The 17,764-nt window shown below is 34.6% G+C and overlaps 2 protein-coding genes across 2 annotated transcripts in view; both read left to right on the plus strand.

Annotated features, from left to right (window-relative positions):
- The window catches only part of LOC141660511 (uncharacterized), a 149,130-nt gene extending 134,557 nt beyond the window's left edge, over window positions 1–14,573 (plus strand). Inside the window, exons 3-4 of the mRNA XM_074467499.1 lie at window positions 14,068–14,198; window positions 14,307–14,573. Of these exons, the coding sequence (XP_074323600.1) occupies window positions 14,068–14,198; window positions 14,307–14,573 (398 nt within the window). The remainder of the gene's footprint in view (window positions 1–14,067; window positions 14,199–14,306) is intronic.
- A 961-nt stretch (window positions 14,574–15,534) lies between these two features.
- On the plus strand, window positions 15,535–16,137 carry LOC141660512 (uncharacterized). The gene has a single exon (XM_074467501.1). It carries the CDS (start codon window positions 15,535–15,537, stop codon window positions 16,135–16,137), a length of 603 nt encoding a protein of 200 aa, XP_074323602.1.
- Window positions 16,138–17,764: the final 1,627 nt, after the last annotated feature.

Raw genomic sequence — 17,764 nt, forward strand, 5'->3', positions numbered from 1 at the left:
GGGTAAATAGTTTAAAGCACTTGCAATATAAAATAGGGGTTATTTTGAATAATAGCGATATGTTATGAAACAGTTCGAAAATATTTGTGATATATCTTGAAGAAAAGTTCAGAAGTACTTACCTTACAGGGCTTTATAACTATTATTGATCAATACTGAGCCGACTCTGTCGCTCAGGCTTTAATGTCCAACCACTAGATTCCATTGGATTCGTCTTCGATACTCATGTTTTTCTGTTGAAACTCTACTGAGCTCGTCGACTGATCACTAGGTTATCCTTAGTCTATTGTCCATTTTCGGTTTTCCGACTAGAACCTACATGGTCGAAATACTCTATGTTAGATACCCAGTTATGCTTGACATATCCTCGCTAACCACCTACCCATACGATAGCATATTCCAAATCGTAATCATTCATATTATAATAACACAAATAACAATTAGGGTTCATGTTCTCAAAATTGGTTCAGTGTTCATTTTCAGAATATACGTATACTCGTCATTTTACGAAATTAGGGTTACTGTGTTTTGGAATGCACATTTACCACAACATACAATCAAGTTCGTATAAAGTATAAGTATAAATATATTTACTCGACGTCCCGATAATTACCGGATACGCTCCCGCATTTCCATAGTTGGTTTCCCGGAAATCGGGCAGCGTCTCCTTTGTTTATCAGACTACCCGTCGAAACATCAATCGACGCCAAACCCCAATCACAACAATCGTAACAATTATCCAATCACATTCCAATTTCACAAATCCCAATCACTGATTTAAACCTACTAATTATTATTATTCGTGTTTTTACATTTATTTCTTTTAAAATATTAGGACTCAGAGTAAACATCATAGTCCACTGTCAGCTCACGGATGTTCATTACAAATTTCACCGATAAGAAATACTAATATTCCAAAATCAAGTCATCCGAATAGTCATAAAATTCATTCGAATTTTCCAGAAAATACTTCAAATAACCAAGGCAACAATCAAATAATAAGTGGGATACTAGCATAACAGGAGATAACCCAGAACAAGGATGCACATCCATCACATATACATACACATAAGCAATATATATGTATATATCAGACAACCAGGAGCAACGGCGGCGATTCGCCGAAGAAGAAAATAAGGTACTGAGCTTGCACAATTACAATACCATCCACGGAGATACACATACACATACAGACACATAAATAGAGTGACGCACGACGCACAACACCGCCTCGCTTGGCCACCTCGCCGGAAAAGAAGCCGGTGGCGACCGGCAAAGCGGAAAGAAATCACAGGCGGCACATCAGAGAAGAAAATACAGGCAACAATTACCCGAAATAGGAAGAAATCGGAGAAAGAGACGAGGGGGAGATTGACTGAAAATAGAGGGCCGAGAGATGCAGAGAGAGATTGAGAGGTTGAAGAAATGAAATACAGGGACGTGCTGCGTATCCCCCCCTTTCTTTTTATTTTTCTCTCGAATAATGCAGCTACTGCCACGTTTCAATAATTTAACGAAATCATAACACGTGTCTTGTTTTCTACGGTAGCCCCAAATTTGGTTCGCGTTTTGCAAAAATAACGAACAAACTTATAAATAAAAATTAACCCAAAATCTAAAAATTTAGTCGTAAAATATTACAAATATCCTGAAATTAAAAAAAATATAAATTTCGCGATCTTTAAACAATTTCTAAAGTACACTTTATACCCGCTTGTATCAATTAAATGAATTGACGCGCGGGTAAATTTAATCTCAAAAATTCCCAAAATAGTTTTAAAATTCTCGGAATATTCTTAACTTAAATAAATATGAGTTTCAAAATTTTTAAAGAATTCTGGAATTAAATACAGATTTTATGAATAAATACAATCAGAAAATCATTCAGGGCTAAATAATTAATAAAATTTTGATTTCTAAATTTTATAAAATCCCACAAATAATTATTGTAATTATAAAACCATAAAAACAATTTTAGAGATATTCCAAATATTTATGCAAATAAATTTGCACTAAATCCATTTTTGGAATTGAAAACAATTCAATACGACTCCATAATTAATCACGCGGACAACCCGGTACACTATAAATCACACATCAATAATCAAACAACACATAACGGTCAAGACCAATACACATATTTTATTCATTTAATGATTTCCTTAATTACATAATTAAATAATTCAAACATACACGAGTCGTTATAACTAGGCACCTTCAGGGTCAACACTCAACAACTCATGCCAAGGTGAATAAAATTCAAGAAACCTTGATCCAGCAAGATATGAATGTGAAACTTGAAAAGAACAGATTTTTCAAGCCAGCCTTTGACAGAATTGCCTACATTGAGAAAACTCAGGAGAAGCAACAAACTCAGATTGATAAAATTTTAAAGAATCAAGCTTTTCAGCAAACTCAACTCAATGAGATCCAATACTCAGTGGAATTGCTTGTCTCTCTTCTTTTACCTGCTGATGTCAAAAAGGGGGAGAAAGTGATTAAATACAAATGCAAATCTATTCAGATACTGAAGGGAAAGGATGATGGAAATGATGACCAGGGAAACTCTGACAAGGGTAGAGGTCAAGGTCAAGGCAAAGGATTTTCATCAAGTAAATCTAAAATTACAAGTCAAGGAACAAGTTCTGATACTGGGAGAACAATAAGTTCTGATGCTGGTAAAAGGATAAGTTCTGGTGAACATCTGGAACTTGATGAAGAAATTTCAAAGCAATTATTTCTTAAAGAAAATCTAGGAATGGACTTTGAGAGTCTAAAGGAAGAAGAAGCTAGACTCAAAACAGAAGGTGTCAAGACAAAATCTAAAGCTTCTGTTATTAAAAAGAAATTTCCAAAGCCTAAGGGTATTGTGATAAAGGAAAAAACATATTCTGAGGCAACCAAAGCCAAATCACAAGTGGAAATTGATCCAAGGTCCAAGGGAAAAGAAAAAGTTGATGAACCTGTAAAGGTTTATATGCCAGTCATGGATGAAGAAATAATTGATGATGAAGAAGATGCTAGTCTTACTCTGATTTCAAAGAAGATTTTTCAAACAACCTCTAACATGGCTCATGTTGTTCAGAGTCAAGATGTAGTAAGTTCTGATATGATAATGAAGCAAGCAACCTCTGACATAGCTCAAGTTGGCTTGATATCAGAAGATAAGGAAAAGGAAACCTCTGACATTGCTCATGTTAAACCTTCAAAGATACTCCTACCAGGATTCACCAAAGCTAAACAGACTCAATCTTTGAAGACTACAATAAGTAGTTTTGAAGCAAGAGTTGTTACAGGAAAGGAAGCAAGAGATAAATCTGGATTGGGTAGTTCTGATGAAAGAAGAGTACATAACACTACCAATGATCCAACTTCCTTAAGTGAACCAGGTGTTGGAGCAACTCCTGAAAGATTGAATCGACTTGAATCTGTACAAATGGTTTACCATACCTTTTTGAAAGAACATATCTTGTTATATTTTATGACAGATGGAAGGGTATACCATATCAGGCAGAATGCTATATCACTGAAGTATTTTGAGGAACTGGAACATGTTCTGTTCCTACTTCAAGTGAAAAATAGATTAATAGATAGTGCTACAGGTTATTTAAAGTCACAAATTCAAAGACAAAAGAAGCTTTATTCTATAAAGTCTGACAGCACATACTGTCCCAAGTACAGAGATCACAAAGGTGATATTGTCGAAATGAAGCCTAACTCTGCTAAGATCATAACTACTTTTCTGGGTTATAAGGCTGTGCAATTCAATTTTGAGTCTGACAAGGCATATCTGATCATACTAGATCAGGAGATAAGAAAAGCTAAGATAAATGATCTTTAAGCAGCTATTTTTCAAACTGGTGAAGATACAGCTAAATTGATAAATGCTAAAAGGAGGATGGTCAATGAACTTGAATATGCTGAGAGATGTCTTTTGAAGAACTATCTCAGAACAACTCCTGACATCAAAGAGATCAGAGATTGAAGCCAAGTCAAAAATATGCAACTGCTTAAATTCTGAAGTGTATACAGACTGAAGCTGTTATCAAAAGTTAAAGATGGTAAAGCTGAAAGGACTGTAAGTTGTAGTAATCTAGTCAAATTCTCATACATTGGTACTTGATGTTTTTGACATCATCAAAATATCGGTTGAACTTGTATATTATGCTAATTTACAAGTTGGGGGAGATTGTTAGATATATTTGTGATGTCATGGCTAATATGATTTGTGTTTAAGTTTTCAGATCTTACTTAACAGGTCAAATCGGTACTTAACTGGAAATCAGTACTTATACTGAAGTCAGGACTTAAGATATCAGAACTTAAGTTATCGGAACTTAAGTTATCAGAAGATATTTATCAGGAGATAATATCAGGACTTAAGGAGACTTTCAGATAAGGCAGGCGGCTGATTGAAAAGAAAGAAGATCAAGACAAATGCAAGAAGAAATATGCATGAAGAAAGAATTCTATGAAGAATAGAATACTTGGAAGAAAAGATAACTAGTTGATATATTTTAGGAAGCAGAATTATATTCCATACCAATTAGAACATTATCTTGTAACTGTGTAGTATATAAACACATGCATAGGGTTTACACTATATGTGTTATCTTAATCGAAGTTATTATTCAATATAACCCTAGCAGCTCTCGTGATAATTTGTTCATCACTGAGAGAGGACAGTTCCATATTGTAACAGGGTTTATTGTGTTGAATTAAATCTGTGTTCTGTTACTTGAATTCTTATATTCGATTTGATTGTAGCAAACACTGTATTCAATCCCCTTCTACAGTGTGTGTGACCTAACATTGAATTTATCCACCAGAGATATATATAAAGTTGAGAACTCTGTGATGCTTGAATATCACACAACTGCTTACAAGAGAACTTACAAAATTTTAGAGAAATGCTTAACAGATACAACTTTATCTATCTCTCTAAAAATTATGCTTACTCACTTTTTATTCTACTTGCTACACTTGGTTTATATATTACCAAGTTACATGATAGTAAGACAAGACAATAAGACAAACTGAATCTAGTCTAACTTCATGCTGCTACATTACTCTATCCAGCATATTTGAGTATCTTCATAATTGCATGGAAATGGTAATTCTTCTTTGTTCTCTAAATCTTGCAAATAGGCTGCCACATTCCATTTGCAAACACCCGATGCATGTGACTGTGTTGTCACTGTCAACTTCTCTTTTTGAATTATGAACATCCGTCGGGACTATGTTGGTCATCTGTCGGGATCCTTGTTGATTATCCCTCGGGAGCCATTGTAGATCATCCGTCGGGAGTCTTTCTGTCACTTGACTCTATTTCACTTATATAGAATTACAAGACATCTTATATTTACAATTAGCCAACCTATTCTGTATATCAATCTAGTGGTCAACATGAATCAAAGAATCCTACAATATCTACTCAATTAAAACATTGTTGTTTGCAGAAATGTGCTACAACTTATTATTACATAAGCTACACTCTCGATGGATGTTCAGTTGTCATCCGTCGGGACTATAAAGTTCATCCATCGTGACTGTTTTGGAACATCCATTGAGAGCCACAAAAAAACTAAGTTAAATCTACTAAGGTGCTTTGTTCAACTTATCATCAAGTTCACAACATATTCCTAACAACAAAGGACCTCAGAAGCAAGTTATTTTGGAGCTAGAGCAAGATGAGTTTTATACCTTAGAAGAGCTAGATGAGATGGACCAATCCATGGATTACTTGGCTAGGAAATTCTCTAACATTAGAGTTAAAAAGCCTAGGCTTTTCAAGAACAATGGACAGTCTTCCAACAACAACAACTGGAAACCAAAAACTCAGTATAACTCAGCTAGCAAAGGTGGCTACAAGACTAGATCTGTTGATAGATCAAAAATAAGGTGCTTCAACTATGATGAGTTGGGTCACTTTAATAATGAGTGTAGGAAGCCTAAGAAGGTGAAGAAGGACAAAGCCTATTTGGAATTGGAGGCAAAGTATGAAGCTCCCTTGAAGAAACAACAAGGAAAGGCTTACATTGCTGAAGGAAAAAGTTGGGATGATACTGATGATGAAGATGAAAATGAAGAGTTTGGAAAGTATGTACTAATGGCTCTTGAGCAAGGAGAATCATCCTCATCAAAATCTGAGGTACCAACTCTAACCACCATTGATTTAAATACAAGCCAATATAAAGAAACTGTTGAAAAGATGAGTATAGAGATGTTTCATATCCACACAAGCATGGTGGCAGCTACTGAGGAAGTGAGTAGACTGTCAAAGTTAAATGAGAACCTTGAAATTCAAAAGCAATATTTGGAACCGCAGCTTGTTGAGCTTAAAACTGTCAAGCAAGAAAATGAATATTTGAAGAACAAGCTGAAGTGTGCAAGTGAAATAGAAGCTGTGTTGAGGGAAAAGCTAGAAAAGAATAAGGTGAAACTGAAGTCCTTCAGGAAATGCATCTCATTTGGTTGGACAGTAATCTAAAGCTCTTATTAAATGATATTAAATATAATCAAAGAAGCTTTAAATAATGAGTGTTACAAGTATATAAGGCTTTAAATGGTGTGAATAATTTTTGACATGACCTCTCCTTATCAAATCAACCTTTTAATGGTGCTGAATCAATTTTGCAAGAGCTTCGCACTTTTTAGAATTGGAGAGATATATTTTTAATCTGCATCTATTATTTATATAGACTGATAGGCTAGAGAGAGAAGGAAAAGCTATGTGGTTTGATTGTGTCCATGTATTTTGAATTGACAGCTTGTTCAATTCAATTTATTTATGTCCCTTGTACATTATCTATTATAACTTGCGACCAGGAGATGTAAGATCCACTTGTATAGCTTCTAAGAAGTAATTGGCGACCACATTCCTCCCTATAGGCTAGGTTGTGACTCCACCTTGCCTTGTAGACACTTAATTTCAACCTAGAGTGTCCTTGATGCTCTACTTGCGACCTACAAGCCTTGCACAAGCTTACTGGCGACGAAATCCCCTTGTATGTATCTTACTTACAACTTGTAGTGCTCATAGGTGGTGTTACTTGTGACCTAGTACTCCAAGGACCTCCAACTTGTGACTTGTCTTACTTAGAAATCTAGGGAATTGATTATGTGGGGCCATGCAGCATATGAGAGACTATTTCTCTAACCTCTTCATTTCTAACATGCGACCAATGTTTGCTAGTAGAGCTAGGGAAACATTTTTTCCTTAGAAAGATTTCAATGCAAGCTAAGTGGCGACCAAGGTATATATACATGCACTTGTAATTTTGTTTTAGCACCTATTTATTCCCTGAGGCTCGTACCAATTCAAGTTCAGTTTCTGTAATTAAATATTGAACTGTATTACCAGGCTATTTCTTCCGATATTCAACATACTGATCAGGGTGACACCTACTACAAGGTAGTGATCACTTTGACTTAGTTTTAACATAGCACTACATTCCCAAAGTTGTCCTGTCTTCAAGTCTTCTCTCTTGAGTCTTCGTATAAACCATAAAACCATAGTGTATATGCCCAATAAACAATCTGTACTGATTCTAGTGGTATATAGATTATTTCAAAGTCCTTTGTTCTATGTTGAGTTATCCAAACCAGTACTGTTGAGTTATACGTACAACTTCATCTTGCTCAACAATCTCCCCTATTTGATGGTTACACATGATGGTCAAATAATAATGAAGAAGCAACGGTTTGGAGGATAGCTCAACTAACCATAACCAAAAATGTAACGACCGAGAAATTACGCTTGTCTTATATCTTAATAAAGATGATTTATGTATATTATTATGTTGTTAAGTGTGTTCAGTCATAAAACCCTAGCTTCTATGTGCTATGTGTTATCTGTTTCAATCAGAATGTGTTTCGGGTATTTATCGAGTGTTTTATTATCAGTTAAATATTTTATAGCAAATGTTGTACAACCCAAACCATGTTTTAAAAGCCAATATTTCATATAAAATAATTGGCCCTATTTTTCCAAGTATGGCCTATACCATATTGATATTTTGAACATCTCGACGTTTTACAAATTTTGTACACCAAATTTTTGATGTAAGTAGTCGATTTGAAGCTTTTTGAATGTTCTTTTCAGTTCTATTATCGATTATAGTTGTGGATTGATTGATTTTAATTTCATAAATTCGGGTTTTAATTTCGAATTCGGGTTTTGTTATTTGTTGATTGATTGATGGTTATGTGGTTACTGTAATATCCGGGATATCGAATATAATTATTTTTATCAATAAATGATTATTATATGATTATTATGTGAATTTTGGTGAATTATCTGATTATTGATATTTATATTTACATTTTAATATGTGATAAGATATGAGTATGCTAATTTTAATAAGTCCAGAATAAAATATAGATAATTGTGGTATTTTTCTGGTAATTTTTGGATTGTTATATGATTTTATAATGATTTACAGATTTAATAATTATTTTTCGAATAATTACAAAATTATTTTATAAAGCCGGGAATCATCCAACTTCAACCGTTTATACCTTTTTACAACCTAAAACTCTTCCGAAAACTCCTTCCTAACCTAATCTAATAATTCCGGACATTTTCTGTGTTTTAACTTTTTCAATTCGGATTACGGTTTGACCCGTAGCCGTCCCGGCGCAAATTTTTCGATACAATAATCATTTCGATAAAGCAACAAAACCCGTATTCTCGAAATGCGGGATAATATTACATTATTTTCGTATAAAGTGTTTTATAAGAAGCCCAGTTTGGATAACTATCCAATACGGGTATCAAAACGGATCGTCTTTGTAGTTACTTAGCGGCTAAGTAACTAATTTATCGATCCAATAGGATCCAACACCATCCAATATTCCATAAATATATATACCCCTTTTATTATTTCATTTTATTCGTATAATCATAATCAATCATTAAATTCCCGTGAAATACAGATAAAACCCTAATAAAATGTTGCGTTCTTCATAATCAAACCCACGAATGAGGGCGTTATCGAACTCCGATTCGGGCGTGCCATATATCAAATCGAAGCTCTTGAAAAGTACTTTCATAATCAATCATCCATTTTTATGTATAAATTAAGGTATTTATATTATTTATTTATTTTAATTCAAATTATTTAAGGTTAAATTATGAAAATTTGTTCTTGATGTTGTTGATATGATTTGATGACATAGTCATGTAGATCTTTTCTTCCTAGTCATTTTGGTATATTATATGACTAATATGGAGTTTAATAACATATATAGAAATTTATGTTTAATTCTCGGATTTTAAAATTAGGGTTTATAACTTTGAATGTTCTTAATTCGAAATTAGGGGTTTTAATTTCGTTGATTCTAGGTAAAATCTGTTACCACCACTGCACTCAAGACATTCCCAGGAATCGAGTCATAATTTTTATTTGATTTAAGGAGTCTTATTTCGATCAGATCATAAAATTGCACCAGGCGGCGACGGAAAATTCCGATGAATTTTCCGGCCGATTTAGCGACTGTTTGAGTGATTTGTTACTGCAGAAAGGTTCCTGGAAATGTCACGATCATTTCCTGTTAACCTTGAGTGTTTCTGGACTATTATTGAGTTGGCCAGAAAACCTGCAGTCGCCGTTAATGGCGATTGGCCGACGGTGACGGCGGAACGGCGGGGAAGACGGTCGAATTACTGTTTGCACCCTCCTTGTTTCCAAAGTCTACAAAACTGGTACAGTTGTTTTGAAAACCTATAAAAAGTGGATTTCTGTTTATAAAAATTATAAAAATGGTATTCTATTTATATTTATTTCTAGAAAATTGTTTTTAATTATTTAAAAATTTCAAAAGTAAATAATTTTAATTCTGAAAAATATTTTTAATTTCAAAATAAATCTTAATTAATTAATTAATTAATTTTAGTTGATAACTAATTATTTAATTAGTCAACTAATATCAATATTAATTGATTAATTAATTTAGTTAGTTATTAATTAATTTTAATTGATTATTTAATTCGATTTAATTATTTATTTTGACTTAAAAATTCCGTAAAATAGTTTCGAGTTTTAAAACAATATTTTGAGGGCTCGATAATTATTATTAAATTATTTTAAAGTCAGATTCGGGTCTTCAGATCCTTTAATTTAATTATAAAATGAATTAGAGACCCGTTTTAATTCTGAAAAATGTTCAAAAAATCGTATTAAATATCTGGAAAATCATTTTGACCCGAATCTTCTTTGAAAAATTATTTTTATTGAATATCTTGAGTGCTATGTGCTATGTGCTACCTGCTATCTGATTAATGTGTTATATGCCTATGTGGTTATTGTCTGACGGTTTTTGCTATAACTTTCAATCCATAACTCGGATTTGGATAAAACGAAGGGTAGATAAAAGCTTATGACGTCTATGTGACGATTAAAATGATATGGGGTTGAGTATTGACAGATACTTGTGATGCCTATCAGAATAAGTGAAGCATAGAAAAGAAAGCCAGTGATCAGTAAATAGAACTGAAGCATAGAAAGAGAAGGCAAGTGATTGATGAATAGAAGTAAGGCATAGAAAAAGAAGGAAAGTGATGGATGAGTAGAACTGTTAGATGAGTACAAGTAAGGTTGGAAATCATCTGTGATTTATATTGCAAGCGCTTTAAATTATTCAACCTTGAACCCTGATTCTTATTGATCTTGAGCCATAAGCCTTATTCTCCATAACCCATTGATTTTTGAATTCTCAGATACGAGCCAGATATATACGACACTACTCCACAAGTACATATCTACCATATACTGATTTCTGATATTGAATTGCTTGACATACCAACCCTTATGCCTTGTTTAACAGAAGACCAATCCTTGTAACCCTTGAACCCGCGGTCTTCTACTTTCTGATTCTTTCCTTGATTGAAAGCCAATCATTTTAAATTCCTTGTTATACCTTCATGGTATTGTGAATCACCCTATACTTTAAGATAAATGTTATTTATGATTCAGCTTATTGAATTACATTGTTTATCATATTATTATTAAGGAATTGGATTATTTTTAAATATGGACCAGACGTGATCATAATAGGCCAATGTGTGCATTAGATCCAGTATATAGAGCAAAGCTGGGAGCGTTGCTCAGGGTTAGTGCGTGACTGATCAGCAGCCTAACCTTGGTTTTTAAAATGAAAAGTGAATATTTAATTCTAATCATTGCTTATTCAGAAACTTGATTCTTCTGATTCATTTCAATTGGTCATTGTTTAACCTCAGTTATTGCTATTATGACTTGCTGAGCTAGTTAGCTCACTCTTGCAAACATTTTTATGTTTTCAACAGTTGAAAAGGAAATGGTTGGTAAAGAGGATTTCCAGACCAGTGTGCGAGCTAGGATTCCAGGATAAGTTGGAACGAGATAGCAGGAGCTTTACATTTAGTTTTGAGTTATTTAAGCTTATAAGAATGATTTCAGTATCAGCTGTAAGTTAAGCTAGTTGGGATTTGGTACGATGTAATAAAAGTTAAGGTTGTGGCTTGTTTTCATACTTTAACCTGTTGCGATCCGTGGTTGTGTAAAGAAGGGTCAATGCATATAATATTTTATATACATGTTTATATATTGTGTGTGTGTTGTGAACCCCAAATTTCTGACCCGAGTTTGGAGGGCGTCACAGTTACGAATGATTAGATCGTAGTTTTTGGAGTTGTTTATGTAAGTTTCGTGATTGTTGGGTTAATTTTTGAGCTCGCCGGAGGGGGACGGTGTTCGTCGACGTTCATCGGAGCCGCCGCGTTCATCGCGGTTCTGACCACGTTTTTGACAGAGGATGGAGGAGGAAGGTCCTGGGAATGATGAGGAGTGAAGCCACAGGGTTAATCGACCTGGAAATCACGTGTTCGCCGGATTTTCTCGCCGGAACGATCACTGGAGGCGGAGCCGCGGTGACGTTCTTCGCGACCCGGGGTCGACTCGGTTCCAACCCGGAAATCGACCCGGGTTTGATCCACAAAAACCCTAATTCATTTACTGATTTCTGTTTTTTATTTTTGTGTAATTTACTTTTATTTTTATAAAAATATATATTAGTTTTGTTAATTAGAAAATCAAATAAATTAATTTGATTAAAATCTGAATTATCTTGAAAATGTAGTTTCTAAAATTTTATTAATTTAGAAATTTGAAAATATAATTATTTAATTATTTATTTTATTTATTTATATATCTATTTATTTACTTATTTATTAATTATTATTTAACTAATTATTTTAGGAAGCCAGAGTGTGAGTAATTATTTATTTATTTACTTATTTCCAGATTGCGTAATATTGACTCGAAGCGATTAATTATTTATAATTAATCAATTTAACAAAATAATTTGTAATAAATTGTAATTAATTCTAAAAATTAGGGAATAATTATTTTAAAATATGATAATTCTTGGATAATTATTTAAAATATAATTAGGGTTTAATTAATTGTGAATAATGATAATTATTTAAAATATAATTAGGGTTTAATTAATTGTGAATAATTGTTTATAATTCATTAATTCTTGTTTATTGCGTAATAATTAAACCGTCTATCTGATTTAAGCGAAACGAAGACCCTTAGACTCAGAAAAATGACCTAATTCCATTAAAAATAGTTATAAATCATAATTTATTTCAAGGGCGAGTCCGCTTTTGTTAATTATTTGTTTAGATACCCTATTGTTGATAAAAACGAGTCCAATAAATCCCGAAAAATTACGAATCGAGTCAGATAATGTTTGTTAATACGAATATAGGTCTAGTAACAATTTTAAAAATAATTATAAGTCTAATTTAACTATGTGCCTTATGTGCTGTGTGATTTACGTGATTATGTGAAAACTATTTGCTAGATAATTATATACGAGTTAGATAGAATCGTATGGGTAGACGATAAGGGATACGTGGTATTTATCTAAGATACGCGTACGATGTAAGTCAACTAAACAAGTATCTTTCCTTGATAGATTCTTGTTCACAAACACTGATACACAATTATTATTCCTTTATTCCTATTTCATTTCAATTCCTGATTTCTTCTAATCCATTGAATCCCTTATTCATATTTCATTTATTACATATACACATATACATATACTCTAATATATTCCGATGTTGGGATACATCAAAAGCAGACCGATTGTTCAGGATGTTAAGCTATGGACTGGATGGTTACGATACGGGTTGGGCATGAACCAGACCCTTGATTATTAGGCCATAATGCCTGGGTACCCTATATGTTGGTGGTCTATGCAGTTGGGTATAGATCCGTGCTATATCCTGACTGATCAGCAGGTTATAGTGCATATGTTGGTTCTTGTGTCTAGTCTAGTTCTTTTGGTACTCGCCAGTAATAGCATTCATTGTTTATTATAGAAACAGATGGTTGTTCAACCCAGCAGATTACTGGTTCATTTATCTTTCTCTCTCTACACTATATACATATTGTTACAGGCTTGTTGAGCAATTTTGGCTCACCCCTATTATTGTTGTTCACCTTGTTTTTCAGTTAAGGTTGAGAATGAAACCCATCCGAACCCGAGTAGTCAAGAAGCAGGTCAAGCTGCGGGACCCTCTAGTACCAAGAGTGTTTATCCCAATTCCAGAAGAGAGTTTTGAGATGCCCGAGCAGGTGGAAATTTGAATAGAAAAATGGTTTGTAATAAAGAGAGCTTGTAGGATAGTTTATTCGAGTCATTGTAATATATGTTGGTTTGACATTTTTTTTAATACCTTAACCTAGAAAAGATCCTGAGTAGTAATAAGAAGGGGTAATTATATATGTTATTATTATTGTACAGGTTCAGTAAGGTAGTTAGTGATAGGAATACCCCAGATCTATACCCCGGATTTGGAGAGTGTTATAATTGGTATCAGAGCTTAGGTTTTGGCCCTTGAAAACAAGAACATTAGAGTTAAGATAAGATATGGAGATCACATAAGATAAGAATAATGGTATTAGGGCTTTGTTAGTTTCTTATATTAGGAAATTGTAAGTCTTAGGAATGGGAATTGACCTTTTCTTGTGTTATGATTATTCTGTTAGATGGCATCATCATGATTTTCAGAGAGGACAGTATCTGGGCCAGCATTGCCACTAGTGTCAGCACATGTATTTCCACCACTGCCACCACCACCACTACCACAAGAGCTACCACCACCAGCCCCAGAGCAGATAACAGATCCACCAGTGTTAGAGGTATCTGATCCCATTGATTTTTTCCCGTATCTTGAGCCAAAGATATCTCAGTTACCCCCGCTCAAGTTTCCCATGTTCGAGGTTCCTGACATGATTGACTTTCTGTAGTGGGATGAGCTTGAGCCCCAAGTGCCAGTACAGCAGCCAGAGGTTCCACTTCCGCAGCCTGAGATACCTCCAGCCCCTCAGATGTTTGAGCTACCAGATCCACCAGTGTTGTTTCCAGCACCTATAGCCAATTATGGTCCTATGCTCAGAGTTTATCAGTTTCCACAGGTCGAGTTTATGGATGAGATCATTGATCAGCCAATGCCACTACCTACTAGAGGTTCACAGATAGACCTTCATGAGCCACAGACTGTGCCATATCAGTAGCATTCCAGGCTGAGGGAGGAGATGTAGATGTGGAGAGATCAATGTAGTGAGATACTTTGATTATTTGAGAGCAGAGAGTTTGGACCAGTGAGAGCATTGCAGCCAGACTATATTATGAGAGAGCGGCTTTGACAGATTTACCGAGCAGCTTCACAGGAGATTATAGAGTTGAGATAAGAGGATGTCCATACTGATGCAGTATATCGCAGAGCTATGAGATTGACAGATGCAGTGTTAGAGTCACTTCAGCAGGAGATAGACCTTGTGCCACCTGGATTTTGAGACCATCCAAACAGCCAGATATGTTGTACTAGATGTAAAATATGTAGACAGAGGCGACATAGTATATTGTGATTAGGCTTGTATGTGTGTAGTATCTAGTTTTGACAAGTAGTAGCAGTAGTTATGACTGATATGATGTAGACCCTTTTGTATCAAGCACTAAAACCTGTAGCTGGTGTCATATATATAAAATGAACTTTTCCAACTTTTTCTTTAAATTTAAATTTCAGTCATTAAAGCATTTACATTTATTTTACTGTTTTATATATCTCAAATGTTGTTTTTATTTAAAACCATATTGTACCATTTATTATCTCAAATTTTTCAATTATTTCCAAGTGATTTATTTAAAATTCCGAACTGTTTTAAATTCTCATTTTAGATGCCTGATAAATTATTTTATTTCCAATATCAAGTGTTTAAATTTTCTATTTTAATACCATACAAATTGTTTCTTTATTCATATCACCTGTTTAGATAATTTGTTATTAAAAGAACCATTTGTTTTATTATCAGAACCATGATACCAAAAAAAACCAGAACTGAGTCACCCAATGACAATACCGAAGGCCAAAACCACAATAACCACCACATGGACCAACTGTTTCACCTTATGAAATAATAAATGGTGATGATGCAACAACAAATGCATCAACAACAACAGCAGTTCCAGCAACAGATGTTACAACAACCACTTCATCCAGAGCCACATGCACCACCAATTATACCTGTTATTACTTTCAAACAGTTCCAGTCGGTAAAACTTCCAGAATTTGAAGGTTCAGCAGATCCTACTAAGGCAAGAGCTTGGTTAAAGGAGATGGAGAAAGCATTTGCGTTGGTTAAAGTGGAAGTAGATCAGAAGACGGATTTCGCAAGCTACTTTTTGAAGGGAGAAGCTAATTACTGGTGGGAGTCCAAGAAAGTGCTAGAAGGCAAGGGTGTAGTACCTTGGGATAGATTCACCGAACTTTTTCTGGAGAAGTATTTTCCCCGTTATATGAAAATTCAGATGAAAATTAAGTTCTTGGAGTTGAAGCAGGGAAATTTGCCAGTCACTGATTATAAAGCGAAGTTTACTGAATTAGCTATGTTTGTTCCAGAACAGGTAGATACTGCCGAGAAGCGAGCTAAGAGATTCCAACAGGGATTGAAGCCATGGATTTGTAGCAGAGTAGCTATATTCGAACTAACGACCTATACAACCGTAGTTCAGAAGGCCATGATAATTGAGGGAGAAAGTGAAGCGTCCCAAAAGGAAAAGGGACCAGGAAGTTTTTAGAATCGTTCCAATAGGAGGCCGGGATTTCAAGCCCGGGCAAATGCAAATTTCAGAAGGACATAACAGGGCAATCAGAAGACGGGTAACCGACTCCCAGCCCCAAATCAACAAAGAATCATCCGACCACCAATACCTGACTGCAAAACATATAGAAAGAAGCATATTGGGATTTGTAATAAGCCAAACGTCACGTGTTTCAAGTGCAAGAAGAAGGGACACTACTCTGGGGAATGCCCGACATGGAAGGCAGAGTTCACTTATTTCCAATGCGGAAGAAAGGGACACATCGCTAAAGACTGTAGAGGAACAACAATCGCAGCTAGTGTTCCAAGGGTTTTGGCATTACCTCCGCCACCACAACATAATCAGCATAGGGCAAGGACTTTTAACATGTCGATGAAAGAAGCTGTGCAGAGTCCTAATATGGTTGCAGATACACTTCCTGTGAATTCTGTAGATGCACAAGTATTGATTGATTCTGGAGCCACAAGATCATTTATTTATGAAGAATTTATTCCTAAGTTATATTGTGAAATTCAACGGTTGGACGAAACCTTAATTATAAAGTTAACAAACGACATAGCAAATGCTCAGATCGATTGCGCAAATAAGAAAGTGAATCTGTGAACTGAAGAAAATGTAATGGTAACATTTAAAGGCGAGAAGCAGAAGCAAAGATTGCTAACGATGATGCTGACGAAACGATTGCTACGCCAAGGATGTAAAGCTTGTTTGGCTTGTGTGTTGGATACAGAAAATGAAAGTCTGAAGATAGAAGATATTCATGTGATACGTAAATTTTCCGATGTCTTTCCAGATGAACTTCCAGGACTACCTCCGGATCGAGAAATTGAGTTTACCATTGATTTGGCACCAGGTACTGAACCAGTTTCAAAAATTCTGTATCGAATGACGCCTGTTGAGATGAAAGAACTGGCAACACAATTACAAGATCTTCTCGATAATTATAAGGCCCGGTGTATCCCCATGGGGTGCACCGGTATTGTTGTTAGTCGCTAAACACGCGCTAATAATACACGCAAGTATACGAGTTCGCAAGTAGTATAGAATCTTTTCTGGTTCGTTCCCACAGAGACTGTATTGGTTAACTTATTATTTCACACACTTAAGCAATAATGTATGGTTATTATTCAATGCTAAGACGATAACTAATTGAGGTTGTTTATAACTAAGAATTAAACTAATAATTATAACTATAAGAATAAGATTGATTGAATAAGTATGACAAACATGGAATTCTAACTTCATTAAATACTTCATTCAATAGCCTTATTGATCTTAACCTTAACATGTAATGGTGATGACACTAATCAGATAACACGAAACTGATAAACGCCAACTTTCATTGCGCGAGTACCATACTACCAGACATCCACAAAAGAGATAGAAGCTGAATATACATAAATTATGCTTAGTCCTTCTATGTCTATAAGAATTGAAAACATAACGGTTTAATGCACAAGTTATCTATCATGATTACATGGGGCATGTAAGATGGTTAAAATTACCTATGAATCATGCATGACAATGCAAGAACCTATGCTAGCATGGTAAGTTTTAAATCCTTAAATTCACTTTCGCTTCATTAAGAATTAACAAACTATCT

This window comes from Apium graveolens, chromosome 5, assembly GCF_009905375.1.
Source record: "Apium graveolens cultivar Ventura chromosome 5, ASM990537v1, whole genome shotgun sequence".
Classification (NCBI taxonomy): domain Eukaryota; kingdom Viridiplantae; phylum Streptophyta; class Magnoliopsida; order Apiales; family Apiaceae; genus Apium; species Apium graveolens.